General features: G+C 31.0%; 3 protein-coding genes, 1 long non-coding RNA gene and 1 other non-coding gene across 10 annotated transcripts in view; 3 read left to right on the forward strand and 2 right to left on the reverse strand.

The window, feature by feature from the left end:
• Positions 1–1443: 1443 nt before the first annotated feature.
• On the reverse strand, positions 1444–4295 carry Pgant35A (polypeptide N-acetylgalactosaminyltransferase 35A). 3 transcript variants are annotated; one of them, XM_069132555.1, is made up of 7 exons: positions 4160–4295; positions 3692–4040; positions 2877–3558; positions 2671–2788; positions 2118–2606; positions 1924–2055; positions 1444–1847 (listed from the first exon to the last, which is right to left on the reverse strand). In XM_069132555.1, exons 2-7 carry the CDS (start codon positions 4038–4040, stop codon positions 1686–1688), a joined length of 1932 nt encoding a protein of 643 aa, XP_068988656.1. In that variant the 5' UTR covers positions 4160–4295; the 3' UTR covers positions 1444–1685. The 3 variants fall into 3 exon arrangements, with proteins under 3 accessions (XP_068988656.1, XP_068988658.1, XP_068988657.1); XM_069132557.1 differs by having other exon boundaries at positions 4102–4285; XM_069132556.1 differs by having other exon boundaries at positions 4107–4284.
• A 185-nt stretch (positions 4296–4480) lies between these two features.
• Positions 4481–4553, forward strand: TRNAR-CCU (transfer RNA arginine (anticodon CCU)). Its single transcript has one exon. It is a non-coding gene; the product is annotated as a tRNA-Arg (tRNA).
• A 124-nt stretch (positions 4554–4677) lies between these two features.
• AsnS (asparagine synthetase) lies at positions 4678–10353 on the reverse strand. Of its 4 annotated transcripts, none has more exons than XM_069132560.1 (10): positions 10209–10353; positions 7055–7199; positions 6824–6949; positions 6494–6730; positions 6252–6426; positions 5947–6176; positions 5749–5876; positions 5375–5664; positions 5072–5306; positions 4678–4996 (listed from the first exon to the last, which is right to left on the reverse strand). In XM_069132560.1, exons 1-10 carry the CDS (start codon positions 10319–10321, stop codon positions 4816–4818), a joined length of 1860 nt encoding a protein of 619 aa, XP_068988661.1. In that variant the 5' UTR covers positions 10322–10353; the 3' UTR covers positions 4678–4815. The 4 variants fall into 4 exon arrangements, with proteins under 4 accessions (XP_068988661.1, XP_068988664.1, XP_068988662.1 ...); XM_069132563.1 differs by having other exon boundaries at positions 7055–7194; positions 10209–10342; XM_069132561.1 differs by lacking the exon at positions 10209–10353 and adding an exon at positions 7311–7445.
• On the forward strand, positions 7681–8855 carry LOC138190075 (uncharacterized). Its single transcript, XR_011176194.1, has 3 exons — positions 7681–7778; positions 7916–8218; positions 8308–8855. It is a non-coding gene; the product is annotated as an uncharacterized LOC138190075 (long non-coding RNA).
• A 127-nt stretch (positions 10354–10480) lies between the features above and the next one.
• The window catches only part of SNF4Agamma (SNF4/AMP-activated protein kinase gamma subunit), a 131568-nt gene continuing 124944 nt past the window's right edge, over positions 10481–17104 (forward strand). Inside the window, exon 1 of the mRNA XM_069132552.1 lies at positions 10481–12250. The gene's annotated coding sequence lies outside the window, so the exon portion shown is untranslated. The remainder of the gene's footprint in view (positions 12251–17104) is intronic.

Here is a 17104-nt window from a genome sequence, read left to right on the forward strand (position 1 = left end):
AATCAAAACTCCAGGCAGAAACTGCCTAGCAACGGCGTTTGGAACTTTCTCGATGCTTCCAACGAGTGTGCCTAGCAACGGCGTCTGGAACCTTCTCGATGCTTCCAAACGGGTATAGAAAACAAAATGCAATCGTACAGGGAGAAAAATCTCCACGAGGCTGGCACTCTTGCGATTGCCTTGGAGAGTGACACATCGAGCATTTTCGACGATCGCATTTGCGTCTAAGTTAGTTTCGCTTAGTAAGGGAGTTATCCCGGTGACCGTGGATTCGTTTGAACTCAAACATTGCTAATAGTATTATTTAATTTAATTATTCGTAGATCGTATTATTCATTAGGCTTAGTGTTTGTTAGACTTATTATTAGTTGTACTTATTACTTGTTAAGCTTAGTGATAGACCTGTATATACGTGTAAATAAAATCTCGGCTTTGTGAAACGATGACTAGTCCACATGAAGAGTCGTCGCGCGCCCAAAATTCGAATCGTGATCCGACATGTATATACCGTATTTTATGACAGAAAATTTCTTTTTCATTATGATATTCATTATTTATGTCTATATTATACTTTCGAGAGAATCTAATCTGATCTACCTATTTGCTTGAATCGAATCACGTTAATTTTTGAGTTTCCCAGCTACATAGAAATAATGTTATTGGTTAATAGCTATTTCGAATGATCGATGTACAAATTTTTTGATTAGATGTCATTTTTGTTGTGGTTTGTGAGGCTGCCTGATGCGAGTATAAAGGAGTGAAGGTGTGTGGGTCATCAGAAAATCTGTATATTGTTTTGTTACGATGCGCGACATACATTTTGTCCTGATGGTAACGGATTTCGGTACGTGACTTTTCCGAAATTTCATCGGAACAATCGATTAAACTCGTTAAAATCATCACATAATATCATTGAAGAAAAGGTCCCTTGATAACCTTTTGTAAGGTCACGAGGCAATCTCATGCTAGCCCAAGTTAAATGGGCCTTCAAGGCACTTAAACTTAGCTTAAGTAGAAATGGTTCCATATACATGTACAGAATCGATTTTTCAAGTGGCTGGGCCAGTTTAGTTTACTAATGGAAACGGCTTCATATAAATAGACTGAAGCAAATGTTCTTGGATTAGCGTACTTGCCAGTAGATCTCCAGCTTAAACCTTGATGACACATTATTTATGGTTCCGATACCGCATAACACACGACGCGTTGAGCTTGACATCTGCATTTAACTGCATTGACTTACATTGACTTGAAGTTACAATGTATGTACAAATATATATATATATATATACATATCTACACATATGATTAAATATGTATATGTTTTATATATTTCTACTTTTAGAGAAGTTCATTTCTATTAATAAAATATCAGCTATAGTAACCATTCCATAATATTAAAAATTGGTTAAAATTGTATTTAAAATTCTTTAAAAAATTCAATTTTTACTTTTATACATTTTTAATAATAATAATAATTATTTCATCTTCATAATGTAAAATAACATTATAGAATGCAACGTATAAAACAATATAAAAATCCTAAAACTTTCATAATCTATTCCATATCACAAACGCTTGTTAAAATTTATGATAATTATGATAATTTTCCTCTTATTACCTTTTTTCTCTAAAAATCTATTTTTTATCTTTTATTTCTGTAACTACCATCACTCCAATTGATGTCACCTAATTTCTTTTAAAAGAATTTTAGAGTGTACCAAATCCCATGATATAGAGCTTGTATCTCTTTTAGTACACAAATCCATTACTATTTGTGTACTTTTTACTCCGCGCATTATTCCCAAGCATGTGCCAGCTGCCATGTTATATATAGGTGTATTATTCTAAGCAAAATATATTTACTCAGTAAATATAATATAATTTAAAATTTTAAATATTAGAGAACTAATAAATACTTACAGTATTTTTATGATGCCATTCTTGATTACCACCCATCTCATGACATTTTCCAAGCTTTGGAACTTTCTCAGCTCCTTCCATGCAAAGCATCTGACCAAGTACTAATTCGTTTTTACTAGTCTCATACCACATCTATGAAAATTGAAATAAATTTAAAGAAACTTAATTTGAAGAGATATAATGTATTTAGTTACCTGTGATTTAATTCTTAAACATGGTGCTAATATAAGCTTAGAACCTTTTGTTTTAATATCTTTCTCACTTTGAATGCATAATGCTGAATTAGAAAGTCTAATTTGATATTGATCAGTGTAATTTCTTTTTCTAGAATGCCAGGGTTGTATCGGTTTCTGTTCGATTTTTGCCCATTTATCTTTTAATCTATTTTTATTATCATCTGGTAATGCTAGTTCAGGGTATACTACATTTAAGTACCATGCAAAATTTTTACATTTTAATCTCTTTCTTAAATTTAATCTTTCCGAAATATCACCATAATCGACTTTTTGAACATTTTTTAAAAAGTAATCTTTATATTCATCTAACCAAACATGTGCGACGCGTAATGAATTTTTCAACATAGTATCATGTTGATCAAATGTACCATATGGTCTCCTTCTCCTAAATACATGTCCAACTCTTGAGCATGGTATTAATTCAATACTTCCACCACACATCCAAATCTAAAAGACATTACAAATTATTATTGGAATAAAAAATATATGGTTAAAAAAATTATTATCTTACTCTAAATGATATTTCAAGATTTTCGCCACCCCAGATATCCATACCAGCATCATATTCTCCCAATTTTGTAAAGTATTTTCTGTCCATTGCAAATAAACCTCCAGCCATTGTTGGAGACCTATTGAATAATAATTGTTAACATATATATTACAGGAAACTGTTATATTAGTACACATGTAGCTAAATAAGTACACATATATTCTCACTTTATAGGTTTTATAAAATCTTCATCATGGGCAAATGTACCAACTGGCACATTATCCCATTTAAAATGCAAACCCCAATTAAAACCTCCTCTTACCAGAGGACTACCAGTATATTGAAATGTGTCTGGATTAATTATATCAATAACTGGCATGGCAATGATAGTTTTTGAATGAGCAATTTGTGAAAGCAGGGGTTCTATCCATCTTTTGTTTACTTCTATATGACTGTCTAAGAAAATTAAAACTTCTCCAGTTGCTTTCCTTGCACCAAACATTCTTGCTCTGATCAATCCTTCTCGTTTCTCTGTTTTAAAAAATTTCACTTTACCATTAAAATTGTTGGCAATGTACGTCTTAATTTTTTCATGTAACGCTTTGCTATCACTCCAATCATTTACTAAGATAATTTCATGTAGAAGACTTGCAGGAGTTCTATCAATAATGGAATGCAAGGATCTTAAAAGTGTCATATAATGTTCATTATAAAAACATATAACAATACTAGCATTTGGTAACTTAGAAGAATACTTTTGTATTTCACATAATTTATGCCTCGTATCTGGTAATTCTCTATGCAACCCAATGTTATCTGATACTAATATATTAAAGGAATAATTTTTATATCCTTCATCTCGTTTTCGTTGATCTTCAAAATTTTTTACCATTCCTAGTTCATCTAAACCTATAAATAAATACAATATCAATATGGAATCAAATTAATGGTTTAAAAAACAATTATACATGATATAATGATAAATAATATTAAAAAATGTTATATCAAGAATTTAAAATAAATATTAGTTTTCTGAATATACCTTGTCCTAATGTAACAGCAGGTTTTACTGGTACAGGTTGTAATTGTTGTAATAGTTTGTCACTATTTTTAAAGGCATTTCTCCTTAAATTATAAGTACCTTTATCTATCATACTTTGTTTGTCATGATGTGCAATTAAATTATTGTGGATTTTAAGATGTTGATTACTATAAGTTTTATGATAAAATTGAGAGTCTTTTCCTAACTTTGAATTCTCTAATACTAACATTGTTGGATTTGCAGTATTAGTATTTTGAGATAATCTTGAATAAAGATATAAACTAGAGGCCCATGTTAATGAAGCTATTATTATTCCAGATATAAAAGAAACATATCTTGTTGACATCATCTGTAAAGAATAAAAAAATAACATAGCTTGTATTATATACAACGGTATATTTACTACTAACATTACTTTTATTAAAAGCAATTTACGGCAAGCAAAAGATTATGTATGCTCCAACTTACGTTGGAATACTTCTTTCTAGCCTTATTCAAATTCTGACTATCTGATGAAAGTGCATTCTAAAGATAAAAAGAGCACACAACGATGTTACTACAAGATACTATGTGTCACCATTTTGTAATTTACCAGTATAACGTATAACAGCTGCATTATTGATTTCTAATTATTTTATGTTATATGTGTATATATAGATATATGTGTGCAATGGAAAAACGTAAATATTTTAGGGATAGTATTTATATCTATATTAATTTATTAACAATATTTAATTATCTTTTTATATTTTTAAAGCAATTTAAACAAGTAAGAATCCTTTCCTACCAGCCCCTGTGGCCTAATGGATAAGGCATCGGTCTCCTAAACCGGGGATTGTGGGTTCGAGTCCCACCAGGGGTAATCTCAATTTAATAAATTTTTTTCCTTATAATAAAAAATTATTTCGTATCTTTACGTTTTTCGCCATTAGTATTTATCATTACTGTCTTTAGAAATGACAGAGAAATTAATAAAGACAAGGTAATTTATTTATACAAATATTTTAGTATTCAAATGTTTACATTCTCATAACAGAGAAAAATATTCTTTTACAGACATTCCTTACACACTGTTTTTTTAACTAATTTATATAATAATTAATCATCTGTGCATATTCAGGATATTAATTGATTCTTGCATTTTTAATCTCTGCTTTATTTTTTTTATGATTGTTTTCTACATCTGCTTTATAATGTGCAATAAATCTTGCAGATGGATCACAAACTCCCTTTGTCCACCGTGGCATCCAAAAGTATGGCATAAAATTTTTAGCTTGTTCTGCATAATGTTTCTCAAAAACTTTTCTGAAGTATAAAAATTAATATTTATTTTTGGAGTACTAGTAAAGCATAAAGTAAGTACAAAGATAAATATTAGACCTGTAATAAAGAGCTTCTTTGGTTTTTGGAGGACAATGAGGGAAGTTTAAATAAGCTTTTTCTAATTCTTCGTGTGAAATGCGGGTATCTACTATGTCATCTATAATATGGAAAAGCGATTTTTTGAACGATGTTACACCATCGCTGAAAGCTTCTTTATGTCTCCATAATATATTTGACGGTAACAGATTTGTATCATCAAATGCAGATCTTAATAAATATTTTTCAATTCCTCCTGTAGTGAATAATATATTTAAATTTTAATTTAATTCGTTAATTTTTTTTCTTTTTATTAGACCATACCTTGAGGCTGTCTTGAAGCAGCATCTAATGATAGATAATAATTTGTGAATTGAATATCTAAGAATGGAACTCGTAATTCTAAACTGAATGCACTGGTTGTTCTGTCTGCTCTCAGGCTATCATATAAATATATATCTTTCAATAATCGAACAGACTCATTGTGAGCTTCTGTTGCATTTGGTGCATCTCTGAAATAAATGTATCCTTGTGCCAACTCGTCTGCACCTTCTCCACTAAATATTACAGTTGCTTTTGTGTTATATTTTATGTATCTTGAGATAAGATACATACTGAAAATAAAATTAATATTTCTGAACATGTACAAATTATTGATTCATAAAATTAAGATACTTTGTTTGTAGAGTGTAATTTACCCAATAGATGCTCGAATTGTAGTAATATCACAGGTCTCTAATTGATAAATGAGTTTGTCCAAAATATCAACTACATCATCTTTGGAAAATATTACTTCATGATGTTCTGTTCCTATATATTCTGCAACCTAATAAATATTATTATATTTAATTATGAACCTGAGGAACATATCATTACATAAAAATGTAACTTTCAACCTGTCTGGCTGCAATAATATCTGGACTGTTTCCCATACCAATTGCGAAACTTTTTATTTTATATGGCAATTTCATCTCCTTTGCATGTCTTACAAGTAAAGCAGCAATTAAACTGGAATCTAGACCACCTGATAGTAAACAACCAACTTCTCTGTCACACATGAATCTCTTTTTCACAGCAACTGAAAGTAGCTTTCTTATATTTCCATATACATCTGTACTACTCAAACCTGAAATATAATTTATTAGATTATTTTGTTTGTTTAAGGTTTATAAATACTACAATATTACATGTTTCAACAAACTATTATAAGGAACAAAAGGTGCAAAATGAGGCTCGTCTCCAGGTTGATAATAGTTTACTTTTGTTAATAATTTCGTTCTACCATTGTTTAAAATTTCATACTCTTCATAATTTCCTGGTTGAAATGGCTCCAATGTCCATTTCGATGTTATTTGTTTAGTTATTTCCATAAGCCCCTAAACAAACATTTTAATACCAGAAATGTTTATTTCATACTGTCAGAATATACATTTCATTTATTACTTTGCTCTCTGAACAAATCCCAAGTTGTCCATCATCAGAGCTTAATCGGAAAAGAGGTCTAACACCATAGGGATCTCTACCAATAAGAATCCTTCTACTTTCAATATCCATTAAACAGAATGCAAAAACTCCATCAAGCATTTTTGTAACGTTTTCAATACCAAGACGTACATATAAATGTATTATCACTTCAATATCACATCTGGTTGTATATGTAAATCCATGTTCCATACCAAGCTATAAAATTACATTTATTATGTAATAAGTGAAACAATTATCTGAAAATAAAATAATATTTAAATAAACAATAACGAATAATGACAGTGTTACCTTTTGACAATTATAAATTTCACCATTGCATAGTAAAAATAAATGTGGATATTGATAAAGTCTCATTGGTTGCATTCCATGAAGATTGTCCACAATTGCTAATCTATGAAACCCAAGATAACCATTCTGCAAGAAAAGATTGCAAAAATTTGTTTATATCATATAATTACGTTAATAAATGTATATATAATTGTTTGAAAAGTACTTTGAAAAGTTTTAATGAAATTATACCTTAACTGCATGATCAAATTCAAGTTTAAATGCTTCTGGACCACGATGTGTTATCCTCTCAAAGTTTTCAGAAATATTGGTTAAAGATGGTACATCTAATCCAAAGAGAGCCCAAATTCCACACATCTTATATTTTTTAACTGTACTAGTTCATAACAAATTATTATCGATTTATAATGTAAACATCTTGCATGGAAAAATTAAAGCATGTACTAAATAAACACTGAATTAAAATATTAAAAACAATAAAAAGTACCTTATGAGGAATTGCTAAGAGTATCTTACGAAAATCGAATTTCTCTTTCGTTTTAATTGTTATTATATGTACATACATATGTACAACACATATAGTAATTGAAGCGACAGATGTTAAGACTGAATGAACACGTGTCCATTACGAATACGCTATTCTACGCATGTATGTAAGAATTTACAGTTTTCTGACGTAATGTTGATAACATTTAACAAATAATATGATAATAAAATAAAAAGTATATTAATTTAATTCAGTGCCTGGGTTCGTTCGAACTAGTTGGCAAGCGACGGAAGTTGTTTATGATAGGATGATAAGAAGCCGAACGTATCTTTAAATGACAGATTTAATCAGTATTCGATAGCTCATAGATGACTCGCAATATTTGATTGCAATAGTATGTGCACATGTACAATGTTGCCATTTTCAATGATCTCGCGAGCGTGGGTTCTGAATTAAGTGGATAACCCTGTATGTAATTGCTAACTTCAAAATTCATCTTAGCTTTGAGCCACGACTGTCATTATATTTTCGTCTTTTGTACCCTTCTTACTCTTTTTATCTATATTACTTTCTATTACTATCTATATGTACTACTTTTTTAACAGGCAATCCCATTTTAAAATATTATGTCGCTTCACTTTAAGGAATATGGGTGTCTGTGCGGATCATTTTTTATCCGAAATGTTCGAAGCAAATCCTACAAAAAATACGAATAGAAGAAAAAGGTTGAAGAAGAATGCCGTGCCCGAACCATCAAAATATTTCTTTAAAAAATAAAGAAGAAAAAGAAGATGTACAAGAAAGACAGCTTGTAATCGAAAAACAGCTGATGAAAAAAGAATAAGGGCATCAACATCACCACTACCACTACCAACAACAGCAAGTGGACGTGGTTTATTGGTGTAGAGGTAACAAATTTTTTTGGTGTTAAAAATAACATTTTGTAAAACGTAAATTTTAATGATTTCACACCAGCTTCATTGCTCTATTATTCCAGAGGTAAATATTAGTGAATACTTTTGGAAAAAATACAATGTTCCAGTTGTATTTCTATTAAATGCATAATAGTATATATTCGTACGAGAAGAGGAAGACGAATCAAGAAGAAGAGAATGAATCCCGACATCTTTGCCTGAAAAGAGGACGCTTCGTTGCAGAAGGCGAGAATGCTGTTTCCCATTGACTCTTTTATTCATAAGATAAGGCAATCAATCACTGTGAAGTCAGCCTACAAAACAATCGTGTTCCGAATTCCACAGTTTCTGAAGAATCAATTCCTTCAACTATTCTGAAGGAGAGCTTTCCGTTAAAGCTAAAGAAGATCCGCGCTAGAGAAGACATAAAAAAAGAAGAGCGCATGCATGTATCAAGAATCAAGAGGAAGGGCGAAGATCAGTTTAGATTTTCTCAACGACAAAAATTTATTTATTTCCTTTATTTTTTGTTAGTAAATTATTATATTCTAACAGTTTGTACTATTTCTAACTCTGCTTTATATGTGTCATCGTTCAAAAATATAGTAAACAATTAATTTATTTTTCTCAATTTACAATTAGTTTCATTATTGCACGATTTTATCATTCTTATACTTGTCTATCTCGGATAGGATAGTAGATATGAACTTTTCCTAGAACCATATAATTAAATGTTTCTTGTACAACTCAATGGAATTTGGAATGGAACTCAATACGTTCTTGTTTATGCTAGTATGCAACCAAACAGGGCAGATCCCCAATTTTCTAGGTTTTTGTACATGTTAATGTCAATTAAACTCAGCACTTAGCCGCATGGTGTAGCATTAGTCCGGGAACAACTAGGTCCAGAATATAAGAAATGTTATATTTTATTTAAATAAAAAATAATATTTTTATAATAAATTTAAACGTTCTCTACTCATTATTTATGACAGGCGTGGATTGATATGTCCGAAAATTATTCTAGTAAAGGTGATTCCATAAAGCATATTTATTATGTAAAAATTATATATATGTATAATTTAGCATATATATATATATATATATTATGTTAAATTCTTTGGACATTAAACACAATTAATCAATTAAAGAGTATATTACTTATGAACAAAATATAATCTACAAAGATACGTCAATGTCGATTAAACATTTTTCAATCACAAATTAAAAAATTGTCTTTTATTCCCTTGAATTGGTTGAACTTCATTTTAAGGTACCAAAAATTATATGTTTTATTTGCAATCTTGTAGTTCTCGACCTATAGAATTTCAAAATATAAATTTTAAGTTACGGAATTCACTGGTTCAAAAGTTCTGACTGTCATGGACATGGGAATACAGGAACTGTAGAGACTATAGGGACCGTGCAATAATTGAGGAAAGATGGGGCCGTTTTCAGGGACGAGGGGACATAGTATTTAGGGTCGCATTGGTGATTGGATGTGATTGCGGAACCGCAATTTTATTTTCATCAAGTAAGACTGGATCAATGTAAATGGTTAACTGGTTTATTTTCTCCTTCCAATACAAGTCATTGAGTCAGTGATCAATGATCAATGCGACCCTAAAGTACTACATGATCGTGTTTTCCATTTCCTTCCGAGTGGCTCATACAAATAGATCTCGACACTCGTACACCGAAGTCTAAGGAAAACCGTCCGAAAATTGAGTCGTGACTAGCTGTGAAAAATCAACATGATAAGCAAGAAGGTTCTCGTTCTGCGCATGCGTGACATACTATGAATGTCTCAGTCAGAGACAGAGACACTATATTCATCTCTGTCTGTCTCTCAAGAACGCGATCTTTGCCTACTGTCCATGTTGATTTGTCACAACTAGATACGACTCAATTTTTGGTCGATTTTCTCTAACTAGTGTCCAGACTTGTTTATATGATCATTAGTAAACTTATTAATAAAATTTACCTTGCACGGTCGTAACTTAAGCAGTCACCGTGATGGGAAAACTCATAAATCATATTCGTAAGAGCATGATAGGAACTGATGGGATTGAAAGTACTAGCGAGAAAGTATCGCATGTCGGTGTGCCGGTAGCCATCTGATGGCAGAGTTTGGAGTGTCCCTACACGATTGCAGTCAGTGGTGCCCTCTTTCAACTCGATTGAAAATTTGGTAACTCATATGAAGTAGTGATTATATTAAAGACAGGAGGGGGACATACGATCGCTGTTCCTCTTCTCTGGTTTGCTCTTTTTCCGTTTAATTTCTTTGATCGCATAGATCGTTTTTTTGGTAGTATATGCATTTAAAATTCAAGACAAGTTACATTTAATTTAAATAAGTATGTTTATACAGAGTAGGAGGTAATCAAACTGGTGTGCGTAATAAACGTCCAGGTAGTTTGTTCGATCAGCTGGTCACTTGTGAGTTGTGTGAGACCGCCTTGAATGTTGGCATACAAGTGCGCCGAGCAGTTGGCTCTTGCCAGGGCTCCAGGAAGGATGTATAATCGGGGGTGTACGGTTCTTGAGACTGCCACCGGTTTTTTGCGTGCCGGCCGCTTTATGGCCTACAACGCGGCACCATAGCCTCGGCTATCCGATTAAAATATCTTTATTTCGTGGTTTATTCATCCGTCCGGTGTAAAGAGTATGATCGACAACTTGTATTCACAAAAATGGAGTAGTTGTTGGCGAAAAGTTTTTGGTGACGAGTTATTTTCTACGGTGAAAACAATATCGAGAATTGACGACGTTCGTTAGTTACCGCGTACTTATCGTTAAAGTTTTAGTTCGACAAGTTGAAACCTGTATTTTCAAGGTTAGAACTGACGAATATCGTGCACACAACACGACACGACACGACTTGGCGGTGGTGCGCTTCGCATTTTTACGACGCGCTTAGGTTAAGTGTCATTCGATGTACCATCGAATTGTTGAATGACAAGTTGAAAAAGAAGCAGATACTTATTGTATCAATTACATCAAAATTTTCTTTACGGATACTACACGAGTGTACACATTCTGTTTGAGAAAAAGGGTAGTAAACGTGATTCACTGTGGCGAAGAAACAACGAGACGAAACCTCGCCATTGCAACTGATCAAATTCAACATATGTATTTGTGTGCCCTTCTTGGTGCAACGAAAATTCCCGCAAAATAAGCCGGTCGATACGATCCAAGTGTCTCAGAGAAAGAAGTTTGTGGATTTCCTTGGTAAGACAGCGTGGTGACCATCGTTCTGCGTTACTCGTATTGATAGATGATGGGAATGATCCAAAATGTTTCTCTGCAAACGTCACATAACTTCTCTGTTCAATTAAACAAAATTTAAAAAAAGGAATAAAATAGTCTGACTCTAAGCTGCTGTAATATCATTCAATTCATTAAATTTTCGGATCGTATTAATTGCTGAACATATTAATTGTTCATATCGATACGTGTTCCAAATTGCAAGAAACCGGAAGGAAGTGTGTGCAATTAAACAATAAAAAAGTACGGCTGACGTGGGTTAGCAAATTATAGGGTTTGTTATCGACGTCATTTAATGGCTCACATGATTCTTGTACTTAATGCAAAACCTAACCTCAATGCAAGCAGTACAAAGTACTTATCGTAAATCGAAATCTGCAGTACTTTCATTTCTAATCGATGAGACAAGCAAGAGAATACGTCAAGTTTGATTTTACAATCGGTTTTTGAAAACGGCTTGACGACTCGATTCCAGTACTTAACAGTTTCGATCTTGGGAGAAAAAGAGAACACACTGTGCCGGCATTATCTATTTATCGACAGTTTATACTAATGTATAGAGTTCAGTGGTGAAAAATTTATTCAGTGTGTGCATAAATAATTAGTGAAACGCTTTTCTATATTAGCAATTTTGTAGCTACTGGCTAACCAACTTTATCGGAGGACGATTTTCTAGCGATAACGAAAACGATTATTACGCAAATAAACGACATCGCTGCCGAAAAATTTTTAGACAGTGCAACGCATCGTATCAAGGTAAATGCATATATGCATAGTGGCATGAAAATAAAACAACTATTTAAGACAAATTATCTTGTATGAAATCTTATTTCATTTCTTAATTTTAACATTTTCTCTGAAAATTTTTAAATTTGTTTTTTGTTTTACACATTATCATATTTTAAATATCATAATACTAACGAAACGTGTATTTTTAACAACTTGTATTTTCTGTGTAACACTAGTTTTTTTTATCGTTTATATATATTGATTAATTCTTCAATTTAATTCTTAGTAAATCGATTATTAAGCATATTCTTTAATGTGAAAAATAAGTTTTCCTGGAATAAAGTAAGGTAGTATTTATTTATTAATGTAAAGATAGAATGCAATGTAGACACAGAAACGAAATTAAGATGATTTTTATAGAATGTAAGTATGATAAAATTTCATTTTGGCCAAGCCAAAGACAATCCCTAATAATCAAGACACCTTATGTAAGATATACCGTGTATTCTTTGGGTTTGGCTAATCAGGAAGTAATAATAGCTGAGGCATATACACATACCTATGTATATATATCTACATATACATATGCACTTGTTATGATATTGAACTGCTGTTTACATTTCAATATTTTTTATATAATTTCGATATAATTATCGATTGTTGCGATATATTTGTTTAATAATATGAATTTTTGGAAATTTTGAGTTATTTAAGGGAACTCAATTCGAATAAAATTTCTTTTATTTTTGCTGACAGGAATAGAAAAATGCTTAATCAATGTAGAATTTGTAATCAATTTTTTTGGAGTAAAATATTTTTTACTCATGTTCATTTAAAATGCAATAAAACGGCAACAAGAAATCGTACATAAACTTTTAAGGAGTCGTTGTAAAAGAGAGATTTTAATCTTCATTCTTCATGGTGATGTAAGTTGTGAAGAAATTTTTTAAATTTTGCAGAGGCGTTTAGTTCTATAACATCTTCGGGGAAGGAAACCATCTTTACATTTTCATACTGCTTGTTAGCGTAAAAGCATCTTTGAGATGATTCATCTTATCGAGATGAAAATAGAGGCTTCGTAGTAAAATGATGTCAAATGAATTGCTATATGATTTTTTCTCACCAGGTTATAACAGTTCGAATATCAACAATTTTTCGGCAAAAAATTCTGTAATTTAATTTCTTAATTTCGTTACTGTGATTTCCTTATTATAAAAAAGACTATGACAAATTGAAAAAAATTTAGTTAGGTCATCCATGATCTTTTTATTATGAGAAACTCAATATAAATTAAAAGTTACCGTAACGTATTATACAATATAAACAGTAGTAAACTTCTGTCCCTTTATATTTTTCTCACAAATCTATCATTTATATTATTTATGCAAAATTTCTGACAGTCATTAGTATTGTACATGCTATACTATACGTATGTATATATATTTGTAAAGAATCTATTCATTTTATCTTTCGTTCTGTTATGTATTACGCATAATTTCTATTCATTGCTGTAATTCAATTGGATTGCTATGTATGAACAAATCAATCTCATTAAATTTTCTTACAAGAAAATGGAAAGCATTAAGCTTCCATTTTAGATTGAAATTATCATATCGATTAATTAGTTTTTGTTCTTTCTAATGAATATTATGAGTTTTTGAAGTATTAAACAGGATCCTTTTTTTTCTTAATGTACTACGTATATACAAAATTTAATGTCGAACTTTTAATGAAATATTTACTATATTATACAGTGTTCTGTGCAATTTGGCAAAACTACATACATATATGTAGCTCTAAAACGGTGGAAAATAAAAGATATGTTATTAGACGAAATGAAAAGGTTTCGATTGAGTTTTGAAGATTTTACGTTTACCTTTACTTTTTTAAAGTGAATTATAAATGTTTCTATATAGCAATCGATGCCAAACGATCTTTTTATTTTCTACATATAAAAAATGAATATCTTTTACTTAATAATCACATCGATCGAAATTGATTAGTTTACAAGATATTTGAACTTTTATTTCGTAAAACTTCTCGTATGAAAAACAGAGAAAGATATATCACAGTAGCAGTACACTTGTGTTTATATCTATATGTATCTGTTTGTTTTTCATACAGTTATTTTTACAAGATCAAAGTTAAAATATATCTTCAACTAATCAATTTAATGTCATTTACGTGGATCGCTCTGTATACATATGTATGTACATATATACTTGACCACGTTAATCGTGCGATACATATCTTTTCAATTCTTATGGTTTCAACGATGTATTAAAATCACATATGTATAGTGGCTCGCGAAAGTATTCGGACACCCTATAGAAACTTTTTATAAATATATACATAGGTATATTACAAGTGTTACACGAAACTTTATGATGTTTTATTAGCGCTGTAATGAGATATGACTATCATGATTATATTAGTAACGTTTGAAATAAATCTGATAATGTGTATAGAAGGTATAAGATATTTATTAATTTATTGCAAACATACAAGTACACTTCGTAAAGATTATTATTTAAATAGTCAGTTATTCACTAGAGTATTTATTGTAGTAAGTCATGATATTTAGAGAGACCATTTTTACTATTAATTATGTGTTTAAGACTCATGTAGTATATTAATTTTTGTATTAAATGTATGTTTGCAATGAATGTTTTGTCACTTTTACGTATACATTATTGGATTGGTTTCAAATTTTTCCAATATAATCACAATAATCGTGTCTCATTCCAGTTCCATACAGATTTTATTCCATTAACGAAACATTAAAAAGTTTCGTATAATGCACATGATATAATACATTCATAAAAGTTTTCTATGGAAAGTAAGTTAATATTTTTGCGAGTGTAACTATATTTCAGATATTCAAATTAGATGCAATAGCAAGTAACAGCCAAAAATGATAAGAGAAGTTGTTATCTACGATAGATCGTGTTATTGGATTTAACTATTATTTCCCAAAATAAAATCGATTGTAACTTTCTTTTTATGAGCTATTACATGCACGAGCGTGTGTAAATATTTTCATAAACATTTACAATTAACTGTTCGCATAAATATGATAATGTCGAACGTTGCCATTTATCTGTCCGTCTATTAATTATCCGCGCTAATTACCGTTAATATATTCATATAAATAACATATATGGATAACGCCTTTTCTTATTCTTGGGTGGGAATATAAAATATAATAAAATTAAATTATATATAATTTAATTGCTACCTTTTTCGGTTATTTTCGGCACAATTGTATTTCTTTAACGTTTTTCTTAAAATATTACAAATCTTTTTTGTTTGTTACTATAATGGGAGCAGAATATCAATATAAAAATCTCGTTAGAACATATGCATTGTGTAAAGTAATATTTTAAAAGAATATTATGCGGCGGACATGAATTTATAATATTTGGTATAGCTATTTCTAACATTTTCAATCAATTTATATATTTAAATTTTAATTTTGAACATTGTTTCTATAAGAGGGAATTCGTAGGATGTACTTTATATTTTTTCTGCTAATATCTGTTTCTTCTTCAATTCACATATATTTTATTTGACGGAGTAAATTTTATAAAATTTCGAGAAACGTTGAAATACTTGTAACAGTATGATTAAGTACCTTGTTTTTAGTTATAGAAATTATTTTATGTTTTTGAATTATGCAAATGATTGTACAGATCATTTATTTAGGTACTTTGTGGATGTGCTTTTACCCGGATAGATCGGATTTGTCCCAACTCCCAATGTAAACACTTCAATTTAGGTTAGCAACGATTACCTACACGTCATCGTCCTATTTTTTATATATTTGTAATATTGTTGGTAGTTGCGTGTATATCCATTTTTGCTTCTACAAAAGGCTTCATTTACATCTGTGAAAAATCTAACGCTGATGAAAAGAAGTGTACAATTCGATATTTGTTTCTTACAGCAAAGATAATCATTTATATTTATTGTTAGAGATACTTTACGTACAGAGGTAATTATTTTCTAGATTACTCATACTAAATGTTCCACCATTTTATTACAGTAGCAGAAGGTTACATTAATCATACTGGACATAAATATTAAATCCATTCAACGCGTTATGGTCGCTATGGACACCATCGAGCCCGTCAAATTCGAGACAGATACAATTCGATTCAACAGACATAACAAAAAACACTAGATCCATCAGGTACGATAAAGTTACCGGTGGATTTACCACTTTACTAGGTATCATGCAGGCATTTCTAAACTTATCAAGTTTAACAGAGCTATATTAGGAATTTGGGAACACGTCCCATATTCCCAGACATTTATACCATTCATACATCATAGTTTCACTGACGCTGTGCTCTATGGTATTCCTGGTCTGTTAGCATTCGAGATCCCAGGTTGCTGATGTAAGAAATATACTTTAAAAAGGGTAGTCTATATTTCGTATTTACTGCCGCTATTTTAAAACGTTCGGTTAATCTCCGACTACAACTTAATACAGCATTCGCCGTGTCGAAAAGGCCACTGCCACAAAAAGCAATGGGAATGTGACCCTGCTACAAAATGCAACCGTATACAAAATGAACATAAAATAAATTCGATGAGTTGGATCGCGTGCGTATCATATCTGTGGGAGTTGCTCGTGTCTGTATCCTGTATCGGGTATGATAGGTCGAATGGTGTCTGTATCGAGACTGGTGAATTTGGTAGAGTATCTATCTGGTGATCGATGTGGTGTCTCTATTGGGATTAGCGCTTTTCGCAGTGCGTATATTGAGACTGATTGTCCGATGGTGTTTGTATTGGATTTGAGAAAGCCGGTAGTTCTTGTATCCGGTATGATGAAACGAATGTTCCTATCTGTATACGTACATCGATGTTTCTATT

The sequence above is a fragment of the Bombus flavifrons genome, chromosome 2 (genome assembly GCF_040668555.2).
Source record: "Bombus flavifrons isolate JBK064 chromosome 2, iyBomFlav1_principal, whole genome shotgun sequence".
NCBI lineage: Eukaryota > Metazoa > Arthropoda > Insecta > Hymenoptera > Apidae > Bombus > Bombus flavifrons.

Coding starts and splice junctions, on each gene's coding strand:
- Pgant35A (XM_069132555.1), bottom strand. CDS start 4,040: ATGATGTCAACAAGATATGTTTCTTTTATATCTGGAATAATAATAGCT. Junction 3,559..3,691: donor TGCTGTTACATTAGGACAAG/GTATATTCAGAA, acceptor ATTTATTTATAG/GTTTAGATGAACTAGGAATG. Junction 1,848..1,923: donor AATGGCATCATAAAAATACT/GTAAGTATTTAT, acceptor TATTTTGCTTAG/AATAATACACCTATATATAA.
- AsnS (XM_069132560.1), bottom strand. CDS start 10,321: ATGCGATACTTTCTCGCTAGTACTTTCAATCCCATCAGTTCCTATCAT. Junction 5,877..5,946: donor ATATTATTGCAGCCAGACAG/GTTGAAAGTTAC, acceptor AATATTTATTAG/GTTGCAGAATATATAGGAAC. Junction 4,997..5,071: donor AAAGAAGCTCTTTATTACAG/GTCTAATATTTA, acceptor TTTATACTTCAG/AAAAGTTTTTGAGAAACATT.